Consider the following 23,973-nt stretch of genomic DNA (forward strand, 5'->3'; position numbering starts at 1 on the left):
TGGTTAGGCAGTATGTCTATTTGGGGGTCACATGGAAGGGACCACAGTTCTCTTAGAGAGAGACATCAGAGGCTTGTTTGGCAAAAGCATATGCAGCCTTAGGTGCATTAGAGAGGCAATGTGCTCACATACAATTTCATGAGCCGCGAACCAAATTGTGGCTTTTTGACACCCTGGTTACACCCACACTCCTATATGGGGCAGCTATTTGGGGTCCAAGTCTCTTTCACACGAGGAGACAGCCTTTGGGAGACCAAGATGGACCAGAGAAGGAATACTATGACGGGTGGAAGCATATGGAAAGACCACTCGTCATGATGATCTCACGTATGATGCGAGCGAAGAGCTCGACCCCACATGAGATTATTAGAGCTAAGTTGGAAGCATCACCCATGGTGGCTGAGGCCTTGGTCCAGGTAGTGACTTTCCTACATAGACTATGGGAGCTCCCCCAAGATAGATACCCATGGCTAGCCTTGGCCTCTTCTAGACAACTAGCAGCAGATGGTGACAAACATTGTTGGTATGCTCAGATGAGTACATGGATGAGTCTACATGGGCTACAGATTGACAAACTACCCCCCTTTGACTATAGCCTGGATCGCCCTACACTTGACCTGAGCCGATCAGAGCTAAACCATGTGATCAGAGCAAACATACTGAAGTAGATACGCAGAAGACCTGGATCCGACCCCCCTCACCCCATGGCATGAGGATGGCACACTACCAGACCCACTTCCTTCAGGTATCTGAGGATGGTTTCATCACCCGACCCAATTACATGGACACACAGTTGCCTCATGGACTACGCACAGTTATTGGTCAGATCCGCACCTCATCCCACCACCTGAGGATTGAGACAAGCAGATGGGAGGGTATACAGATAGAGAAACGCATATGCCCACTATGTGACAGAGAGCTAGAGACAGAGGAACACTACATCTGCCGATGCATTGTATATTATGATATATGAGGTAGATACCACTGTCTGTTTCGAGAGGGTTTTGGACCCCTGAGACGGATCATGCAGTTTGAGGATCAGAGATGCTTGGGATTCTTCCTCTTGGAGCTCCAAAGGCGCAGAGCAACAATTCTACGGAGTAGGAGGCCCCCACAACTCGGCTCACATAGACATAGAGCACTCACTGACTTTTTCACTGATACACGATAGAGTATGGCAGATACCACTACTACTCCCACACAGCCTACAGGAGTACATCATCATTGGACCTCATCTTCTATAGGTGTCCCTTTGGATAGAGCAGTGGCACTTAGCTGGTCTAGGCGCCCACGTCCACCCGGACGAAGGCCTAGACATCCACACCACAGACAAATTAAAGCCATCATTGAGCGCCACAGGAGACAGATGCCAAGACACCTCAGCCATGCAGAGATACACCTCCTTAGAGGACAAACATCTCATTGATGGAGAGTTTTCCTTTTTCTACTTTCACTTTTAGATCATTGACATGTTTCCCTTTTATAGGACACTATTTCATTTTTCAGTCTTATAGGCATGTTTTTCATCTTTTCTCGTTCCAGATGAGAAACACACCATCATTGTATGTATTGCTTTGGTCTCATAGGCCACATTGGCCTTTTAGAGACGTTAATATACTCTCTCTCTCTCTCTCTCTCTCTCTCTCTCTCTCTCTCTCTATGGTGTGTGACGTGACGGGCCTGGCGTGACGTGACAGGCGTCACTCTGGTGTTACACTGGCGTGCGTGACGGGATGGACATGGAGTGATGTGACAAGCTTGGCGTGACTCTAGCGTGACACTATCACCGATGGGGATGCTATGACGGGATCGCCTGAGCTATCGTAATCGTGATCATTGATAAAATACTGACGAGAATGCTGGCGTGAGTGACGGGATGTTGGCGTGACGAGACGTGCTTAGCATGACGGACGTGTCTGGCACGAGTGACAAGACCTGACGTGACTGTCATGTCCGTCCTACGAGAGGCAGCAGTCTGCCGGGAGCAACGGCAGTGATAGTAGTCTGGCAGGATTGGCGTGAGTACTGACCCGAAGGAGCTGCTCTGCAAGTGACTATAAACAGTGTGAAGGCATTTGGGCTCATAAAAGATTACTGGGCTTGCAAAAATTTAGTGAGGGCTTAAGGAAGCCCTGGAAATTTGTAGGAATCACAGAATTTGCTCTAATTTTGACAGTACAAAGTACAAGCTGAGTGGCTTTGCACACTGTGTGTGAGAGATGGATAATGTAGACAAATGCAAGCCTCAAACCGTGGAAAATGAATATCTAGGAGACGAATCTGATCAAGAACTAACACAACTATCCATGGAAGCAATGTTCAACACCCCTTCTAAGAACACACGTTACAAGACGTATGGCCGTAGGGTCCGTGATTGGACGGTCTCCCTAGCATCTGACAGGCATGGAAAGACCTCATGCACCATGAATGAAAAGTAATACTACGAAGAAATTCATCTCATGATTCGCTCTGAACTATGAATTATGAGACAAGAATTGGAGAAAGAAATACGAGAGCAAGTCAAAGCCGAACTGATAGTAAATCAGAGGGCAGAAATGCAAGACATGCAAATAAAGATTAAGAAGGACTTATAGGCACAAATGCTGTCCAAAATGCATATGCTGAAAACTGAAATGTTAAAAGTGGTAGATGCCTACAAATCTGAAATCTTAGAACTGGGGAAAGAATTGAATACATTTAAGAAAAAAGAAATGAATGTGCAAGAAGAACTACAAAAAGAGAAAGAGGCTTTGAAGGCATGTGAAAGGGAGGTTCACTCATGGGCATAAGTGGCAAAGACAACACAGAAGCAAATAGAAGAAGCCAGCCCATGGATTGAGGTGGTAAAAAAGAATAACGGAACATCCGTGAACAAGACTGAAGTAATGAATGCTACCTTGGAAGAAGAGGCTAAGAGACAGGCTAGGGTTTTACACGTACGGGTAGTAGGATGGGAGGAGAAGAGCAGCCCACAGGAAGATGCTAAAACACTAGCTCACAAAATTGGGGCTTCAGACGTACCTATCGTCAATGCTTGGAGAGTGGGGAAAGAGGACTCTAAGTCCAAGGCTCTAATTCTTCGCTTTGGGGACATAGAGAAAAAAAAAAGGCCTTCCTCTCCAAGAGGAGAACCCTCAAGGGTGAGAAGATCTATTTGGATGAGGACCTTACCCCAGCACAAATAGCGCATCGTAGAGAACACATTCCCAAGGTATTGGAGGCTCGCAAAGAGGGAAAGTGGGCTGTTTATAGGTATGGACGAGCCATCATCACTGACAAAAGGACTTCATGACAGTATGAGGCCTATGAGACACTTTGGATGTCAATATGGAATTGTAATGGAGCCCTACGCTTGGATGCTAGTTACTTTGAAGATAGCTTCTGAAACATAGATATAGCAATGTACACAGAAACACACCAATGTAAAGGTAGCCGACTACCAGACATGCGGGGATACAGGTGGAAAAGTGCATTTCGTCTAGCAGCTAGAAAACCAGGAAGCACTAGGGGTTCTAGAGGTGTGGCCATACTATACCGCGAAGACCTCAAAGGGATAGTGCAAGTAATGAAAAGAGATGATGATGCACAATATTTATGGATTAGGATACATGTAGGAAGACCATGGGATATATTCATCGCAATATGCTACTTCCCTCCGGCAAATTCTACCTATGCCACACGAGATGGATCTCCCTTTGATGTACTTTATGAGGATATCATGAGATATGCTAGCATTGGGGACATATTATTAGTAGGAGATTTCAATGCACGCACTGGAGATAGACGGAGTGACTTTTAATGCCATGTTCAAAGAGATCAACATAGATGAAATAGGCCTACGCAAGAGAACCCAGGATAAAGAAGTGAGTACCTATGGGTCACACCTATTGACTTTGGGAAGTGCACATAGACTAGCCATCTTTAATGGTTTGCCACAATGGTCAGGATCTGACAATTTGACATGCTGGAATCACAAAGGAGGGGCAAGTACTGTGGACTACTTGATGGGCTCACCAACATTGATACCAGACATCCAAAACTTTAAGATATCTAAGAGACCAATTGGCATAGAAGCAGATCATGCTATTTTGACATTCATGCTCTCTTGTGTACATATGAAACATGAAACACCATGCCTCCCTAGACATCCCAAATACTACTTTACAGAAGACACCTCACATATCTACAATGGTTCTCTACAGACCATTTTACATACATTGGACTTGAGTAGATCGTTGGAAGAATGTACAAGGGATTTAGCAGAGGCCATACATGGATCAGCCATATATGCATTCCCACACACCTTGCCCCGATGTAGATCCACACAATCTACTGCTCCCCAAAATAGCTAGTATGATGATGAGTGTAGAGTCACCCGAGCTTGCTTACAGAGAGAAGTGGAGCTAGGCACTCAAACACATCGCCAAGCAAAGGCGTTCTTCAAACGCCTTGTGCGGAAGAAGAAACGAGACTACTTAGCGAAAACAGAAGAAAAGATATATCAGCTATTTTTGGGGCGGGATAGCAAGAGCGCATGGAAGATGTTTCATGAAAGACAGCCCCCCATACAGATTACATCATCAGATGCTTGGCTTGACTATGGGAGACAGCTGTATGACCTCCCAGGACAGCCACCTATGCAGCCCCCACAAGCTTGTAGGCCAACACAGTGGTCTTTCTTCGCATGGAAAATGGTTAGGGATGCAATTTATAGATTAGAAAATGGGAGGGCACAGGATGAGGATGGACTAGTAGCAGAACATTTCTCACATGCTTGTGACATATTAGCACCCATATTAGCACATATGTTCAATAGAGCAGTATGTGAAGGTTTCCCTGTGAGTTGGTCAAACAATACTATAATCCCACTATTTAAAAGTGGTGATCCCCTGATTCCTAGCAACTACAAGACTATCATGATCGGTCATACTTTGGCCAAGATATATGGATCTATATTGGAGCATGAACTCAGTGAGTGGGCTGAAATGCAAGGCAAGAGAGCACAAGGACACGCAGGTTTCAGACCAGGATATACCATGCTGGACCATATTCTCACACTTAGAGCCATTATTGAGGAGGGTCGAGCCCAAGACAAGGGGATCTATTGTTGCTTTGTAGAATTTCGCAAAGCTTTTGATACAGTGCCTCGTACACGCATCATGCAGAGATTGCAAGACATTGGAGTCCTAGAGGGTATACGATGGGGTGTCTATGCATTATATGAGGCAATGATAGGTCATGTACGAGCACCTGGGAGGCTATCAGAGAGGATTGATAGTACCATAGGAGTGAAACAAGGATGTCCACTTTCACCCACATTGTTTGGTCTATACATAGATGAAGTGTCTGATTACATAGACCAAGGAGGAGGACCAGCCTGGCAGGGGTGCTGATACCAATATTACTATATGCAAATGATATTGTTCTCATTTCAGATTCACTAGAGGGATTGCAGTGCCATCTAGACGCTTTGTATATCTTCTGTAGAGATAAAGACCTCACAGTGAACCTTGGGAAGACCAAAACCATGGTTTTCAATACTTTAGCAGCATGCCTGACTAGATCTATGTACCAGTTCACATTTGGGGGAGAGATATTGGAGCATGTGAGGGAATATGTCTATTTGGGAGTCACCTTCTCTGGCCCACGTTTTGATGAGAGGGGCATCAGAGGCACGTTTGGCACGTGGATACGCAGCACTAGAGGAACTCGAGAGTCAATGTGCTCACATACAGTTCCAAGAGCCCCGCACCAAACTCTGGTTGTTTGACACCCTAGTCACACCTACATTACTATATGGAGCAGAGGTATGGGTTGCAGCTTGTACCACAAGCATCTTGGCGTACTCATTGATCAGATTGGAGTAGAGAGGGATTATTATGTTGGTTGGGATAGCATGGAAAGGTCATTGATCATGATGATAGAAAGCATGATTAAGAGTAAGCCCTCCATCCCACATCCCATTGTCAGAGCAGAGCTAGGGGCAACACCTATAGTTACGGAGGCACTCTTTAGGGCAGTGACCTTTTGGCACAGACTATGGGAACTTCCACGCCATAGATACTCTAGATTGGCACTAACCTCATCTAGACAACTAGCAGCAGGAGGCGAGAAGAATTGTTGGTTTTCACAGATGGCTATTTGGATGAGCCTACATGGTTTGGATATTGACCGCCTTCCACCTTTGGATTATAGCATTGACTGCCCTACACTTTCTCTAAGCCGATCAGAGCTCAACCAAGTGATCAAAGCTGATATCTTGAGGATTGAGATGGCAGGGACATGGATCCATCCACCACTCCCTCTAGGATCGAGGATGGAGTTCAACAGGAGTCATTTCTTGTGTCTCTCTAATGATGGTTTCACTATTCGGCTAGCATATATGGACACCCATCTCTCCCATGGCGTACGGGTTGCTATCAAACAGATTCGCACCTCCTCACATAGGCTTCAAATGGAGACAGGCAAACGGACAAATACCCTAGCAGAGGATAGGACTTGCCAGCTTTGTGGTCAAGAGCCTGAGATGGAGGAGCACTACATATGTAGATGCACAGTATACTATGGTATACAAGGACGGTACCACTGCCTCTTCCGTGATGGATTTGGACCTCTTCGTCACCTCATGGAGTATGAGGACCAAAGATGCCTAGGTCTTTTCCTCTTGGAGCTCAAGAGGCGCTGAGCTGCACTACTGCAAGACATGAGGCCAGCTCATCCAAAAGGACACACACAAAGAGCAGTGACAAACTTTTTCTACAAAGCCGACCCTACTGACACTACCAGCTTAGCAAAGAGAGCCACCCCGCCAGACACCTTACAGGCCACGCCGTGGAGTCACATTGGATAGAGCCGTTTCCCTTCGTCGAGCACAACGACCTCATCTACCACGACCACGTCCAAGGAGGCCACACCACAGTCGGATTAGAGCCATTATCACGAGACACCGAAGACTCACCACCAGGCATATCAGTGAAGCAGCTAGGGACCGCATCATAGCTGAGATCATGTGCAGATCTTGAGATCAGCTAGAACCCATAGTCTCCACCACACTTTTGTATATAGCTCTATCAGATCTAGTTCTCCTTTCCTTTCCTTTTCTTTTCTATCAATGAAACAACACTACACATGGTTCAACCCTAGTATAGTCCCATTATATAGTTATTTTCAGTATTGTTTCATAGGCCACCCACTTATTTGTAATGTTATCTTTACCTTACTGATGAGATGACATTAGACATGGATGTACTCTAGATTTTGTCTCATAGGCCACATTGGCCTTATGTAGACATTAATATATATTTCTTTCTTCTCTCTCTCTCTCTCTCTCTCTCTCTCTCTCTCTCTCTCTCTCTCTCGGGGGAGATACCCTACACTCCTGATCTTTTTAAACTTAGGTATTTTTCCAACTTTTTCAGTTTTTTCAATTTCCATACATCTCATTCCAATATACCATGTAACCTTACACATAAATTTTATCTCTTCTTATCTGGTGAGAGATGATGATACCAGTTGTATTGGTTATGGTCTCATAGGCCACTCTGGCCTTTTAGAGACGTTAATCTCTCTCTCTCTCTCTCTCTCTCTCTCTCTCTCTCTCTCTCTCTCTCTCTCTCTCTCTCTCTCTCTCTCTCTCTCAATAGATAATACTATAATCCATTTTGAATAGATGAATAAAACACTATGTGACTAGTAACATTAGCAATTTGAAAATTGGGACCTGGACTTATATTCTAGCATAATCTAGAAGATTATGTTTAGGATCAGGAGACAATAATTTATACTACCATTGTCGAATTTCGGCAAACAACTATACATCTACCAACTTCTCTTCTCCCATCTCTATCTCTTCTTTCCCCATCTTTCTTACCACCTTTTCTTTTCTTACCTCTTTTACCACCTCTTCTTTTTCTCTCTTATCACCTCCTCTTCCCCTACTTATTGCCCTAGTTAGTCCTCTATGAAAACCCTAGTTCAATTCATATATTTGTTGCAAGAGATGTATATATTAAGCTAGGGCTTTCATAGGGAAATATTTTTGAAATTTGCAATAACTAGGGCTCATCAAATACTTCTATTTTATGTCAAATTGGAATGGATAGTCCGCCTCTAAAATATTTTTCAATGTCTCATCCTCATTAGTGTAAGGTGTTGCACTCCCACATCTTCTAGTACCTTTTCTTCTGTTTTCTCTCTTTTACCACCTCCTCTTCCTCTATGCAAGTACATTCACAATCTCTTTGCTTGCAATTATAAAGGAGCAACTAACATTTTATCTTATTTAAATAAAAAGACATGGAGCTAAGTAAAGTTTGTTTGCCTAAATTCTATGCTCTCACCTTGAGCAAGCTCCATTCTCTGCTAAAGTCTCAAGCTCCTCCTCCCTCTCTCAACCAAGCTCCTACCACCTCCTTATCTTCTATCTATGCCTCTTCTTTCCTTGTCTCTCTTACAAACCCTTCTTTTCCTACCTCTCTATTACCACCGCTTGTTTCCTACCTCTCTTACCACCTCCTCATCCCCTAGTATTGCCCTAGTTATTTCCCTATGAAACCCTAGTTTTATAAATATAAAATTAGGATTTTCATAGGGGATATATTAAATTGAGTAACAAGGGCCCATCGAGTACTTCTCTTGTATGTCAAATTGGAATTGACAGTCCTCCTCTAAGATGTTTTTAAATGTTTTATTGTTATTTGTTTGCTCTCCCACATTTTTTAGAATCTTTTCTTCTAATCTTTTGAGCATGTTTTGTATGATCTAGAACTACATATGGAAGACATATTTTGAAATAAAATCCTTTTTACTAGAAAGTGCATTCTAGTGTTACAGAATATTCATTTATACGAAATATTGTTCTTTGATACAAAACAACATTTCATGGGAAAGAATCATTTCATATGAAACAGTTGTTTCATACGAAACGATTTTTTCATGTGAAATGATTATAATTAGGGTATTATGCACTTTTAAATAATAAGAGCATAGAATGCAACTTAGATCTTGACTATAATAACAATATAAACATGACTTCTGCATCCCGATTTCAGTAACAAGACCCACATTGGTCACGCATCATAGTGCCGACACCTATTGTAGACATGAGGCCCAAAAGTGAGAAGTGCAGAGTGAAAGATGGATTATGCCTAATTATGTAGAGGGAAGAATAAACAGGAAACCGAGTAGGAGGCAACCAGCATCAATTTCGACTGTGGGATTGAGGAGTGCATTGGAATTACAAAACATCCCTTCAACAAGTCCAAACACCCTTGGGCATAAGGGCTGGCTCCACTATGACATGATCCGATATTCTGTCCCAGATTTTCATTCCGGTCAACTCTGCAATCTATGCAATATTTGATTTTGTAATAGGAAAAAGAGCATAACTTATAGCCCAGAATAGTAGAGTACAGGGTTGTGTTTCAGAGACATTTAGATAATTTGGAACACAAGACAACATAACTGTATACTTTTTGCAACACAACCATTCAAGTTCCTTGATCCACTTGACTACATCCACCCTGCCCCTTAGCACAGAAAATTTATTTTTTGAACAAAAGTTTTCAACAGACAGTTAAAAAGACAAGCTGGAGTGCTAAAAGTACTTGATCAACAATCATTGAATGTAACAAGCGCAACTCCTCCCCTGAAATCCCTGCCTTTGCTTTGACCTGTAGTTTAGGGGGCTTGTACGGATATCCAGGAAAGCATCTAATAAAACAAAAGCAACCACAAAGCCAAACCACTACTTAGTAGCACAAAAACAGTCCTGCCTTAATCTTCATTTCAAAGAGCATATCTAGCATACATCTATCTAACTAGAAATCTTACAGTAAGTAAAGAACATCCCCAACAGAGGTACAACATCAGAAAATGATAGATGCATATGTAAACATAGAAAGTCTTATAAGCACTTGAATTCCCTTCGTTTCATCATTAAGAATTCATACTTCAGGTGTTATCTGATCATCTAAGCATGAGAAGTCACCACAAGTTTACATAGTACTAGAATAGGGCAACATACAAACAGGTGGTAATTCAAACCAGCTTATTGGGAATAGGTTCACGCCAGCACACATTGGGATTAATGATATCACAGAAAGATTCCATATTATCATAGTCTAGATGTCCAGATATGCGCATCACTCCAGCACGAGTAAGCATAATACCTTAAAGATGCTGCCTTTCAAGTACAAATTATAAGCATTCCAGAGAAAACTTTGCAGACTCTCTCTGTAAGTGGGCTAGAAACTTAGAGAGATTCACCTTGAGACTTTCCATTATGTCAAAGAGTAAAAGAATTGAAGAAGCACTCACATAATTTCAGCACATTAGGCTGCCATTATACAAATCCAAAAAGACTGAACAAAATTTGCAGATTGTCTCTTTAAGTGGCCTAAAAACTAGGTTAGACAGATTTACCTTGAAATGGTCCATTAGGTCAAACATTAAGAGAATTTAAGAAATACTCACATATCATCAGCACATTGGGCTGACATTAGACAAACCAAAACAACTCTTGAATAACATTTGTACAAATTTAATCAGTGTCTTAGAACATTCCTATGTCCAGCTTAACAAAAGCTGCACTCAGATGCTAAAAGGATATATTGAAATCAGATGGTGTGTACCTAACGTGAAGTTCTGCACATATGTCTCCTAAGAAACTTCCATCACCACTTGAATGAGGCCTGTAACATAAGAAGGCTTAATCAAGCAGCATACACTGAGGTATCGGACATAACAGAAATAATTTTCTAGACCTGTACTATGACATGAGGCCTACAAATCACAAACACTAACAAAACATACCTACATAATCATCACTCATAGTAATAAACATTAACAAAACATACATGTGATATAATCTTTAGTAATCAAAGACAGGGAGAAAGAGACTGATCTATACTGTAGACAGTCCCACCGTCAGTGTACCTACCTGACGAGCTCAAGCAAAAGGCCTACAGTTCCCTTGGAAGGCATTCTATTGTGGGAACTTCTCTTACAATTGCTGTCATGTCAGGATTCTTCTTGGCACCTACTCCTTCCATACCTAACTTTCTTACCTAGTCAATATGAGCCAGCAACCATTTTTTTTAGGAACTGGTAAGCTATAAAACCATACAGCAAGGCTGCCAGAGTTTCCAGACCTGATTCATGAGAAAGCATACAGGTGAAACAAGAGTTACTTGGTGAGATTGAATCCATGTGCAATTAGACAAGTATCATGGCGTTAGAGATCGTCATCTCCTGGACAAGCATTTCCTGTCATTTGTGTGTGCTGGCACTTCAGTAGTACAGTCCACAGGTGTGACTATCTCTCGAAGGAGCAGAAGGACGAGGAGACAGTATCAAACAATCACTATCTCTCGATGGAGAGGATTGCAAATCTGTAGGTCGTGGAAGCCACTGTACCTGAAAATAAGTGGGAGAAGACTATCGCTGGCATTATGACGATCTCCAAGAGGTCGTAGCACCAATCGATCCTCCATGTGTTTGAAAGGACTTAGTGCGCATCGGATGCGTCTTATTGCCTTGAGCATAGTACTCTGATAGCTGATGCAGAACGATCTCGGTGGCCCAGAAAGGAGAGGTGGCACAAGGAGTGCCTGGTGGAAGACGCGTATACTCCGGGGGGTGGGAAGCAAAGGTCGAAGTCGGCAAGCATCGGTGGTGTGTCCGGTGATGCCACAGTAGGAGCACCCAATAGTCTGTTCATCTATTGGTAAAGAAGCCATGGATACCAGTGTGCATTGCTGAAGAAGGAAGAGGTCAGCCACCATGAACCACGAATTGCAATGTCCGCCTCAAGGGGGATGAGGGCAGTCTGAAGCACGAACCGCAATGTCCACCTCAAGGGGTGGAAGGGCAGTGGAAGGGCTGGAAGTGAGCTTCCAATGGGAGGAGGATGCGACCAGCAATAAGAGATTGCAACCAGTAGAAAAACGCAGGTGAGGAGAGAGAGAGAGACTAAAAACGCAAGCAGGACAACCTGCATGAGAGAGAAATACTAAAAACGAAGGCAGCAGGAGAGAGAGACTAAAGACGCAAGCAGGATAGCTTGTAGGAGAGAGAAAGACTAAAAACGCAGGCAGCAAGACTGTGATGACGTGGTAGGCTGTACGGCAACAAGTCTGCATAGGAACAGCAGTCGCCTGGCTGAAATCAGCTCCAAACTGCGTGAAGAGGGCTGAAAATCAAGCGCCAACTGATGGAGACAACAATGGACAGCTTCAGCTGAGATGTCCTCTACGAACGGGGTGTGGGCAGCAAGCTAAAACACCTGAAATCTACAAAAACGAGATTTTGATGCAACGGAAGAAGAAGAGAAGTGGATGCCGAACCTGCCACCGGTCTTTGCCTTCACTGGAGTGGAGGATCTTTACTGCTAGGTGAGCAGATCCAACTCTGATACCATATCAAAAGATGACATACCAGCGAGACAGTAGGGTTTGCAGGGAGGAACACGGAGTGAACTTAGCAAACATGGAGAAGAGAAAAGAAGAGAGAAAAAAACTCTGATGAATGAAAGGATGAAGTTCTGAATCATGGAGTGAATGTGATACAAGGAAACAAGGGTGTCGTAGCACAAGAAAGATAATGAAGACAGCCACGAACCATGAACCGCAATGTCCTCCTGAACGGGTGTGAGGGTAGTGGAGAGGCTGGAGAGAAGAGGTGACAAACTGAATGAATTAGCCATAAGGAATAAATAAGAGAGTGGCCTATAAATAGGCACAGCCAGTCTAGGATGGCGCCCCTTTTTGGGGCTGCAAACCCTAAACGCAAAATGCAAAAACGCAAACTACGGATGAAGGGTGAAGGGTTTCTCAACATGGTGGTCATGCGAATGCTCTATATATGCAATGCATATATGCACCTATGTCCGTTGACCTTCCATGTGCACCTCCACTAGTTGGCTAGGGAATATTCCCTTTACTGTTGGCTAGGGCCCCTGATAACCCCACAACTCGATGCAATGTGCCTCGAGTTGCTACTAGCTTAACTACTCCGTCTAACCCAAAGATTAGATCCACAACGGTCATCTTTTTGCCATCCGGTCACATAGACCTCATCTGACATACAAGTCAGGACCCAACCAATATCCGGGCTCACATATAGATTCTCCTCATAATGGGGGCCTTACAACTTTAAGCACCATGGATCATTGGTGGCACCTTATGAGGGTGGGGCATTGAGCTTATCTAACACCCCCCCTCAATGTCCACCCGTAGGTGAACTATCTCCTTGGCCCAATGCCAAGTTTTTGAAGATGAACTTGAAGCAAATCCTTCATAAGTGCTTTGGTGAAGATATCTACTCCATTCTCCTCTGTTGGACAGTAGACCATTTCCACTATCCCATCCTCGATCAAATCACACACATAGTGATACTGGATCTCTATATGTTTGGTACGCGCATGAAAAACTGGATTTTTGGATGCAACTCTGATTGTCACATCTCAAAACAATTGGTTCTCCATAATGCACTCCCATATGCCATAGGATCTTTCTCAATCATACTGCTTCACATGCAGCATAATAAGCTGCCTTGTACTCTACTTCGGTAGAAAGCAATGCCACTGTTGATTGCTTCTTACTAATCCAAGAGAAAATTCTTGAACCCAAAAAGAAACAATAGCCAAAAACCGACTTCCTAGAATACTGTCTCTTACACAATCTGAGTCACAATTCCCCACAAGAGAAGTTTCGGAACTGTATGTGAGACCATAGTCAAGAGTTTTCTTCAAGTATCTGAGCAACCGCATCCTAGCTTTCCAATGACTCTCATGAGGTTTGTTTGAGAACCTGCTCAAAACACCAACAACAAAACTGATATCCGGTCTGATGTTACACAAGTACCACTTCCTATACCTCCCAATGTCTGCTAGTGTTGATGTATCCTCAACGAATAACTTTGCATTCCCCTCCATAGGTGTAGCTATCTCCTTGCACTCAATCATGCCAAATCCTGTCAAGATCTCCCGTACATACTTCTTCTGAGAGATAAAGATCTTTTCTGACTTCAATTCCCAAACAATAGTGCAGCAAGCCCAAGTCTATCATTTCAAACTCAAAACTCAAAGCCTCTCAGGTTTGATTGATCATATCTTTATAGTCACCTGTAATAAGAAGGTCATCCACATATAGGACAATCACTACAGACTTTTCACCATCCCTATAAACATATAAGTTAGCATCTAAGGCACATCTTTTGAAGTTTAAGTTTAAAAAGAACTTATCTATTCGTTGGTACCATGCTATGGGGGTTTGTTTCAGCCCATACAATACCTTCTTCACCTTACAAACTTTGTTCTCAGAATGGGGGGCCTCAAACCTTGGTGGTTGAGCCACGTACACCTTCTCCTTGAGGTCACCATTTAAGAACGCTAGCTTAACATCCGTTTGGTAAACTGACCACTGCTTGTGGATAGCCACTGCAAGTACTGTGCGAATAGTGGTCATTCTAGTAGTTGGGGCAAATGACTCTTGAAAATCAAACCCTTTAACCTATGAAAATCCCTATGCAACCAGTCTGGCTTTGTACTTTTCTAAGGTACCATCAACCTTGTACTTTACCTTCCAAATCCACTTGGTGCCAATAACCTTCCACTTTGTTGGCCGTCGATCCACTAGCTCCCAAGAACATTCTTCATTATGCTTGCATACTCGGCTTGCATAGCTACCTTCCGTGCTGGATCTGCAAGTGCTTATTCTAAGTCGGTTGGCTCCTTTACTTCTCTCATAATCTCAGCCATCAAGGCCATATTGACTATGTGAGCAGAAGCCCTCCTTTGCTCCTCTATTCTCTGAGACCTCCTTGGTCCATCTGCCTTCTCCTCAACAGATGTAGACATAGGATTATTGTGATCATAGAGCTGCTTCACCCAACGCGGTAATGTCTTTTCCGGTGGGGTGATGTCGAGTTGGTGAAATTTTTCCTCATCATCTAAAGATGATACTTCCTCCTCCTTAAGGATAGGGACAGCTCTCCGAATAGGTTCATAGTGGACTACTTCTTCGCTTGATGATAAAGTGGAAGAACTTACCTTCTCCTCCTCCATTGTATGCGACTACTCCTTGAACACCACATCATGACTTGCGATGATCTTCTTTGTCTCTTGGTCATATAATTCGTAAGCCTTCTGCTCATCACTATAATCCAAGAAGATACATTTTCTGCTTTTTGGTTTTAACTTGTTTCTCTTCTCATCTGAAACACGTGCATAAAATTCACATCCAAAAATTCTGAAATGTGAGACAAATAGTTCCTTACCAGTGTAAGCCTCGTGAGGTGTTTTTCCCTTGAGAGCCTTTGTGTAGCTCCAATTTAGAATGTAAACTGCAGTATTAACAGCTTCAACCCAAAAATGGTTAAGTAATCCCTTGCCCTTTAGCATGCATCTTTCCATCTCCACAATGGTGCGATTCCTGCATTTCACAACACCATTTTGCTGAGGTGCATAAGGCATCGTCAATTGACACCTGATCCCTTTGCTCTTGCAAAAGTCTTAAAACTCCTTTGAGTTGAACTCACCACCACCACCATCTGTTCTAAATTTCTTCACATTTTTTCCTATTTCATTCTCAAGAAGTTTTAGCCATTCTTTAAACTTACCAAAAGCTTGATTCTTATCACAAAGGAAGTACACCCATATCTTCCTACTGTACTCATCAACAATCAACATAAAATAAGAAGATCCCCCCAAGGCCTATGTAGGCATCTTACCGCACAACTCAGCATGCACCAACTCTAGAGGAGCCTATGCTCTATTTTTGCTTTCCTGTGGAAATGCCTTTCTTTGTTGCTTGCCCATCATACAAGCTTCACATGGTTCCTTCAATTCAATCACTGCAGGTAGGTGAGCAACCATACCTTGCTTGTGCATCTCCTTCAACACTGCAAATCTGATGTATCCAAACCTTTCATGCCAAAGCTTACTTGTGCCCACTCTAGCAGTGGCTGTAAGAGCACTTAGCTCATACAGGTTGTTCCTTCTTTCTCCTTTGCCAACAACTTTGTCATCAGCACTGTCGAGAATTTCTGCACCTGTCTTCTTGAACCTCACTTCATGACCAAGATCAGTTATGGCAGCACTAATAATAGATTTCTCCTAATTTCGGGAACATACAACACATTTGAAAGATTTTTTACTTCACCATTTGTAACAACAAAAGAAATAGTACCCATGCCGCAACAGGGCATTTTGCATCATTTCCAACCATCACAGTGATGGATTCTTGTAGAGGCTGCATAGAACTATATAGACCTTTCTTATTGGTCATGTGACGGGAGACCCCACTATCCAACACCCATGAGTTAGTGGTAGATTCTTCTTGCGTTGAGGAGTATACTTTCTCAATGGTCGCCATGAATAACTCCAACTCTGCTTCAGCCATATTGGTTGTCTCTTTCCCTTTACTTTTAAGGGTACCATTCTTTTCATCTGCCTTTTTTTTTTACACAACAATATGTGATTGCACGTCCTTTCTTCTTGCAGTAGAAGCACTCTCCTTGAAACTTCTTTTTATCGCCCTTCTTCTTTTTGTCACCATCATTTTTGGTGGAGGAACCACCTTTGCCTTTTGCATTGGCAGAGAATGCAGCATCTCCATTGTTACTTCGTTCTCGGACTTTCAGCCTCAATTCTCCTCCATCAATAATGCACAAAACTCCTCAAAAGTCAAAGCTTGAGGTCTGTTGGGTATTTCACTCACGCCTCACTTACGCCTACACTCACATAGAAGTGTCGGTGATCAGTAGGACACTGGGATACTTTTTACTCCTGGTAGGAGAGGTTTTTTCCCCCATACTTATGGTATTATTTCGTATGTGCTTATGGCACACACTTTCGGGCACTTACCGTGTTCAGATGTGAACACCCCCCTACAACCCTAAGATTTAAGGGTTGTACCTTGTACTTTCAACTCACACGCTTTCAGTCTATTGCATTGGGTGTCGTGCTTCACTCTCTACTGTCTACTGGTTTTCTGTCCTAAGCTTCGATCCTGTCCTCTCTCACATTTGGTACCAGAGCATTGGCTCTGCTCTACTCAGCTCAGTTCAGAGAAGCTCCACTCAGCCTCTAGGAGTCCCCGCTCAATACTAGATCTGCCCCAGTGTCCACTATCAGCTCTAGAGCTGCCCTGCTCCTGCTCAGTTAATTTGCGCCTCCATCAACTTGACTACCTTTCTAACTGCGACCAAGGCACTGCCTATGACCAGTGCTCGCCCTCTATGCTGCTCCTGCCAGGTCTCTCTGATGCCCCAGCCCTTCCAGCACAGCCCTTGTCTGCACTCTTCTGCCTGCGCCTCAGAAAGGCCGCTCGTCAGACTGCAACGTTCAACCTGAGAACATCTCGCCACATAAGTCGCAGCCTCCTGCACTAGCTCGCCAGTCGTCAATCATCGCCAACTCAGCTCGCGACTGAAGCACCCAACTGAAACGCCACTAGTCAACCCGTCTGACACCTGCCTAACGGCTCTACGCCAGTAAATCTATAATTTTTCTAGTTTTTTTTTTTAATTTTTAATTTCAGATGCAATTTCTGAAAGCAAGGGTTTCCACACCACAAATACAGAATTCAGAAAACAAGTCTAAGATACATTGAATGCAATTTTTGGACACATTTATCAAAATTTTTTGGGGCTTTTATGTTTTTTGGGAACATTGGCATACGCACTGCAATTACAGTCACTAAAAGACTATTTTGACAAACCCGAGACAAGAAATTTTGGAGATTTTGCTAGTACAGTGCTGCTAAACACTGATTGCACATTGGACTGCGTGCATAACAGACAGTTTTGACAGAGTGCACCTCTGTACACTAATTGCAGAAAGCTATTTTCTACAATTTTTGGAAATTTTTAGATTTCCAGTGCAGTCCTACTTCGACATTGCTCTTTTGCATCTTTATTTGGTAATTGAAAATCATGGCAAATCAGAGAGGAGATGTTTTCACCTATGTATCCAAGGAGGACATATTGGAAATAACTATTCACTTTGATCCTTCATGATGAAGAATATACTTGTGGCTAAAAATCTTTGGGATTATGTCAGTGGAGAAGAAGCTCGACCTGGAATTGTGGCTCCAGCTACTCCTTCTCTAGGAGGACATGCACCACGGGCACCTCAACTTGCTCCACTTCAGCCACTTCCCCAAAGAACAACAGCTCAAAAAGCATGGGATACACAGGATGCACAGGCTTTGTCGCTGATTGCATTGGCAGTTTAGCGGTCAATCATCGCCCACATTCGTTCAACAGCTTCTTCACGAGAAGCTTGGCTAACTTTGGAGCAGATGTTTGCAGGCAAGAATGAGACTCGTGTCTCTTTCTTAAAGAAAGAGCTAGAGACATTGAAAATGGATGAAGGTGATTCTATTCAGGATCACTTGAACAAAATTCAGTACTTGTGAGAGCAACTCATGAATGTTGCTGAGTACTATTCGAATGCACAGATGATATCTACCGCTTTGAACTCATTACCTCCTTCGTACTTGGCTTTTCATACGGCCTTAAACCTCACCATGAGGATTGCCGTGCAGACAATCACTTTTCTTCAATTAGTCAATTTGCTTCTAGAGGAGCAGCAAACATGGAGGAATATTGGTGTGGATGCTATAGCCTCTAACCAGGCATTTATGGCTAGACAGAAGGGCAAAGGCAGCCAAGTAAAGAATGCTCCACAAAGTTCTGGGACTTCTGGCACATCACAGGCAAACAAAAAACAAGAGGGCACGCAAGCCAAAAAGGACAAATGCCATTATTGCAAGAAGCCAGGCCACTACATTACTGAGTGCAAAAAGTGCATTGCTAAAGAGAAGAAAAATGAGTCTAGAATGTCTGTTTCTGATGCTCCTTCCACTGCTACTGAGTCTGCGTCCTTTCTTGCAGACAAGGACTATTGTTTTTACACATGGAGTTATGACACCTCTTGGGCAGATCGAGCATCCAGCTCTACAATGGATACAAGCACTTGGTTTTTTGACATTGGTGCTTCTATGCATATTACATCTCGCAGAGATTTATTTGCATCTGTTCATGCAGCTCCAGTTGGCAAGTCTGTACAGTGTGCCAACAATGCATGATACCTTATTAGAGGTATTGGGGAGATTGTGCTCACAGCCATTGATGGCTCTATTCTCCGCCTACAAGATGCTTTATTTGTACCAAGCACAAAGAAGATTTTTCTCTCTATCTCTTATTTGGCATGTTGTGGATTGCAGGTCACATTTGATAATGACAGATCCATGGTGAGAGACAAAGAACACATGACTTTCGTCTTGACAACCACTTTATGTCATGGGTTAAACGAGTTGGATGCTCTTTCAATTGATCAGCCAGCGTATTTAGCATCCACTCTTACTCTTGCTATGATACATGCAGAGTTATGGCATGCTAGGATGCCGCATGTGAACTTTGGCAGCTTAATGCTCTTACAGCATACGCAAATGCTAGATGGATTACCTCTACTGGAGAGACCTCCTGAGCACTTGTGCGAAGGGTGTATTTTGGAAAAACTGCATTGTTTTTCGTTTTCCCGTGATGTTACTTTTGGAGCAACAGCCAGGTTGCAGTTAGTGCATTCAGATGTATGTGGACCTATGCAGACAAAATCATTGGGAGAATGTTACTATTTTGTGCTTTTTATTAATAACTTTACTCGATTTTGCTGGGTCTACTCTTTGGTCAAAAAGTCATAAGTGTATGATGCATTCTTGGCATTTATTACACTTGTTGAAAACCAGTCTGGTTGTAAAATTAAGACTCTCCGTTCGGACCGAGGAGGGGAATACATGTCCTCTATGCTGAATTTCTTTTTGAAGCAGAAGGGCATTGTCCATCAGTACACTACTACTTATACTCCACAGTAGAATGGGGTTGCAGAGAGAAAGAATTGATCACTCATGGAGATGGCTAGATGTATGCTGAAGGCAAAGAGCTTGCCTCACAGTTTTTGGATGGAAGCCGTCATGTGTGCTTGCCATGTTTTGAACATATGCCCCACCAAAGCTTTGAAGAAAATTACACCTTTTAAGGCTTGGAACAGCCGGAAACCTTCTATTGGACACTTTCATACCTTTGGGTGCCTTGCATATGCATATATTCCAAAGCTATTCAGAAAAAAGTTGGATAACAAGGCTGTTAAATGCAGTTTTGTGGGATATAGCAGTGAGAGAAAAGGATACAGACTCTATGATCCTATTTCTAAAAAGGCGTTTGTCAGTAGGGATGTATTATTTGAGGAAAAATCAGAATTGTCCTTGGCTGGTTTAGACACATATCAGGCTGCCCATGATGTATTCGAAGGGCTACTGTCCATTACATTTGGTGATTCAGCTGGAATTTCAGCAAGTGAACTCAATGTTCAGCCAGCTGCTCCTTTGGAAAATGCAGAAAATCAGCCATTGGCTGATCTGAATATTCAGCAAAGTGCTGAAACTGAAATTCAGCAAGAGCTTATGCACAGTCAGGAGGCAAGACAAATGCCTAGATGGTATTTACATACTATGAAAGATAGTCATCTAGATGCACCCATTGCTGGTCGTACTAGAAGGCAAGCTCGTATGCATGATACTGCACATACCATGGAATTCGTTATGGCAGCAAACACCCTTGATGATGAGGAGCCTGAATGTTTTGAAGATGCACAATAGAGTGTGCATTGGATGGCAGCAATGAAAGCTGAATTGGATTCTATCACTAAGAGAATCAAACATGGGATATAGTGTCTTTGCCATTTGGGAAGAAAGCCATTGGAACAAAATGGGTCTACAAGCTGAAACGGAATGCAAATGGATCCATTGACAAATACAAGGCAAGGCTTGTAGCTAAAGGCTATGCACAAAAAAAAGGCATTGCCTATGAGGAGACATTTGCTCCTACTACCCGTATGATGACCATCAGGTCTATGGTTGCTTTGGCTGCTCATTATGGATGGACTATGCATCAAATGGATATTAAAAATGCATTTTTACATGGGAAACTTCATGAGAAAGTATATGTACAGCAGCCCATTGGTTTTGCACTTGAGGGCTCGGAACACTTGGTCTGCAAGCTGAAAAAAGCTTTGTATGGTTTGAAACAAGCTCCTAGAGCTTGGTATGCAAAGATAGATGCTTTCTTGCTTAGCCAAGGGTTCATAAATAGTTCATCTGAGTCTACCCTTCACATATGTAAAGAGGGCGCATCCATGCTCATCATTTGTCTTTATGTTGATGATCTCTTGCTTACAGGGACACATGCTGAACAGATTTCAGCATTTAAACAAAATTTGCAGCAAACATTTCACATGTCAGACTTGGGGTCTTTGCATTATTACTTGGGCATTCAGTTCATACATGATGCTTGAGGTATTGGGTTATCACAGTTAAGATACAATGGTAAACTTCTTGAGAAGTTTGGCTTACAAGATTGTAAGCTAGTTTGTACACAAATGTAACCTGGACTTAAACTGTCATTACATGATGACAGTGATTTGTTTGATATACACACATATGCTCCAGCAGTTGGATGTCTTATTTATTTATGCAACACTAGGCGAGACATACAGTTTGCAATTTCAGCCTTGAGAAGATTTATGCATCAGCCACGCATGTCGCATTGGCAAGCTGTTAAGCGCGTCTTCCGTTACCTGCAGGTTACTAGATCTCTTGGATTGCTTTATGCCAAGGGGGGACCATTGCAGTTACATGCTTACAGTGATTCTGATTGGGCTGGTGATTATGATTCACATCACTCTACTTATGGCAATTGTTTCTTTCTTGGCTCGTCTTGCATATCTTGGCTTAGCAAGAAACAATCCATTGTTGCCACATCGTCATGTGAAGCTGAATACAAGGCAGCTTTCACTACCACAATTGAATACGTATGGATTAGACACTTGCTAGCTAATCTAGATATATATGTTACGGAGCCTACTCCTTTGTTCACTGACAGTCAGAGTGCCATTGCAGTGGCACGGAACCCAATGTTTCATACATGCACAAAACACATTGAGATACATTATCACTTTGTCAGAGAGAGGCTACATGCAGGTGATATCAGCCTTGTCTATTGTCCTATCACCAGTAATGTGACAAACATCTTCACCAAAGCTCTTCCTCGTGAAAAATTTGAAGCATTTCGCAATGCTTTAAATTTAATCTCCTTTGGTGGCGGATGATCCTTGTACTCTTGATCACTCTTCACTCCAGGGGGGTTTGTTGGGTATTTCACTCATGCCTCACTTACGGCTACGCTTACATAGGAGTGTCGATGATCAGTAGGACACTGGGCACTTTTTACTCTTGGTAGGAGAGGTTTTTCCCCCCAGACTTATGGTATTATTTCGTATGTGCTTATGACACACACTTACGGGCACTTACCGTGTTCGGGTGTGAACAGCCCCCTACAACCCTAAGGTTTAAGGATTGTACCTTGTACTTTCAGTCTACACTCTTTCAGTCAATAGCATTGGGTGTCGTGCTTCACTCTCACACTGTCTACTCATTTCTATGCTGAGCTTCCATCCTGACTTCATCTCACAATCTTCATCATCTAGTAGCTTTCTTCTAGGGATCAATCATCGACACCCAACTCTCCTTTGTTTTATAGTCCTTCACAAGGTCTATATCACTTGGGACACTATGCTGACAAGACTGATCAATTCTCACTTAAGAAAAGGCTATCCACTCACGACACAATGGAAAGTTCAAAGTCTTCACAATCAAGACAAAATGGAAAGTTCAAAGTCTTCATAGTCAAGCCCGATGGCAAATTCATGCAATCCATTTTTGTATGATCCTTATTATATCTATGTCGATCCTTCAATTATGCAAAGATCAATTGTAAGTCATAGAGACCTAGATTAGTACCAATATGGATTAGAAGAAGACTCTATGATAAGAGATGTTCCACAAGCTAATCCTTTATCTTGTATTTCATTTGAGTATGATTTTGGTGCTTCACATTCATATTCATATTCACAAGCTAATCCTTTATCTTGTATTTCATTTGAGTATGATTTTGGTGCTTCACATTCATATTCACATTTCCCACCCTTCCGTCCGACTTTCAATTCACATTTAGACTCCTTTACATTAAATCTAGAATATTGCTTTGGAGCTACCATAGGTTATCCCATCTTACCACCATTGCCTTTGATACACATTTAGACTTTAGGCCATCATTACACACTCAAAGGTATTCCACTTTGCACCCTGATGATTTGTTGTTGGGAATACCACCCATGCACTATGCACTTCCCACATACCCACCAGTGTGTCACTCTCTATCCCATCTTTTGTAGAGCGCATGGAAAATAACTGTCTTGATCTAGAGAGTGTCTTTGTAGGAGAAATGTCCCACAAATAAATGGCATGACTAACATCTCGCAGTCCAAATGTACCAAGCAATCAGCTCCCGTCTGTGGAACATTGACTATGTTCTCTAAGAAATGTTGTTAACATTGAGCATTAGCAATATTTTGTAATATTCATTGTTCGTGGTGTGGTGGACTAAAGGCTAATGCTTTTATATGGCTACCATAGATTACAGGTTTGGGTGTGCAGCATCAGCAAAGCAAACTATAGGCTTCACTTAATGTACATAGCCTTAACAAGTCATCATTACAAATAAAGATGTTTTATGCTGCACTTTATGATCGTTTTTCATTGCTTCACTTTATTCCTATAACTCATGCCCAATAATCTTCATCATCTAAGACTTACCTTCCATCCATTTGCTTCAATGACTTCCTAGTTACACACCTCCTGCACCACTTCCTAATGCACCAAAACCGCTTCCAAAAGACAACATCGTTTCTTTTTGTTGTTGAAGCCTTTGCCTCTTGTACACTCTTCGATCCCTAGAGCCCGCTAGACTCTGATACCATGTAAAAATTACACAGCGCAACGAACAAAATCTAAGAAAGAGATAGAGAGTACACAACAGATTAGACAAGAATTTTAAAAACATTCTTTAGCTCCA

General features: G+C 42.6%; 1 protein-coding gene across 6 annotated transcripts in view; it reads right to left on the bottom strand.

The window, feature by feature from the left end:
- GCN2 (protein kinase family protein) overlaps positions 1 to 23,973 on the bottom strand; it is a 323,601-nt gene that overhangs the window by 273,901 nt on the left and 25,727 nt on the right. For all 6 annotated transcript variants that reach the window (XM_087682047.1, XM_087682045.1, XM_087682046.1 and 3 more), the window contains 2 exons: positions 10,632 to 10,691; positions 9,606 to 9,711 (listed from right to left, as the gene is read on the bottom strand). In XM_087682047.1, coding sequence (XP_087538173.1) covers positions 9,606 to 9,711; positions 10,632 to 10,691 — 166 coding nt within the window. The remainder of the gene's footprint in view (positions 1 to 9,605; positions 9,712 to 10,631; positions 10,692 to 23,973) is intronic.

This window comes from Lygodium microphyllum, chromosome 7 (assembly GCF_053477565.2).
Source record: "Lygodium microphyllum isolate KBCC chromosome 7, Lygodium_microphyllum_v1.1.10, whole genome shotgun sequence".
Taxonomy (NCBI): domain Eukaryota; kingdom Viridiplantae; phylum Streptophyta; class Polypodiopsida; order Schizaeales; family Lygodiaceae; genus Lygodium; species Lygodium microphyllum.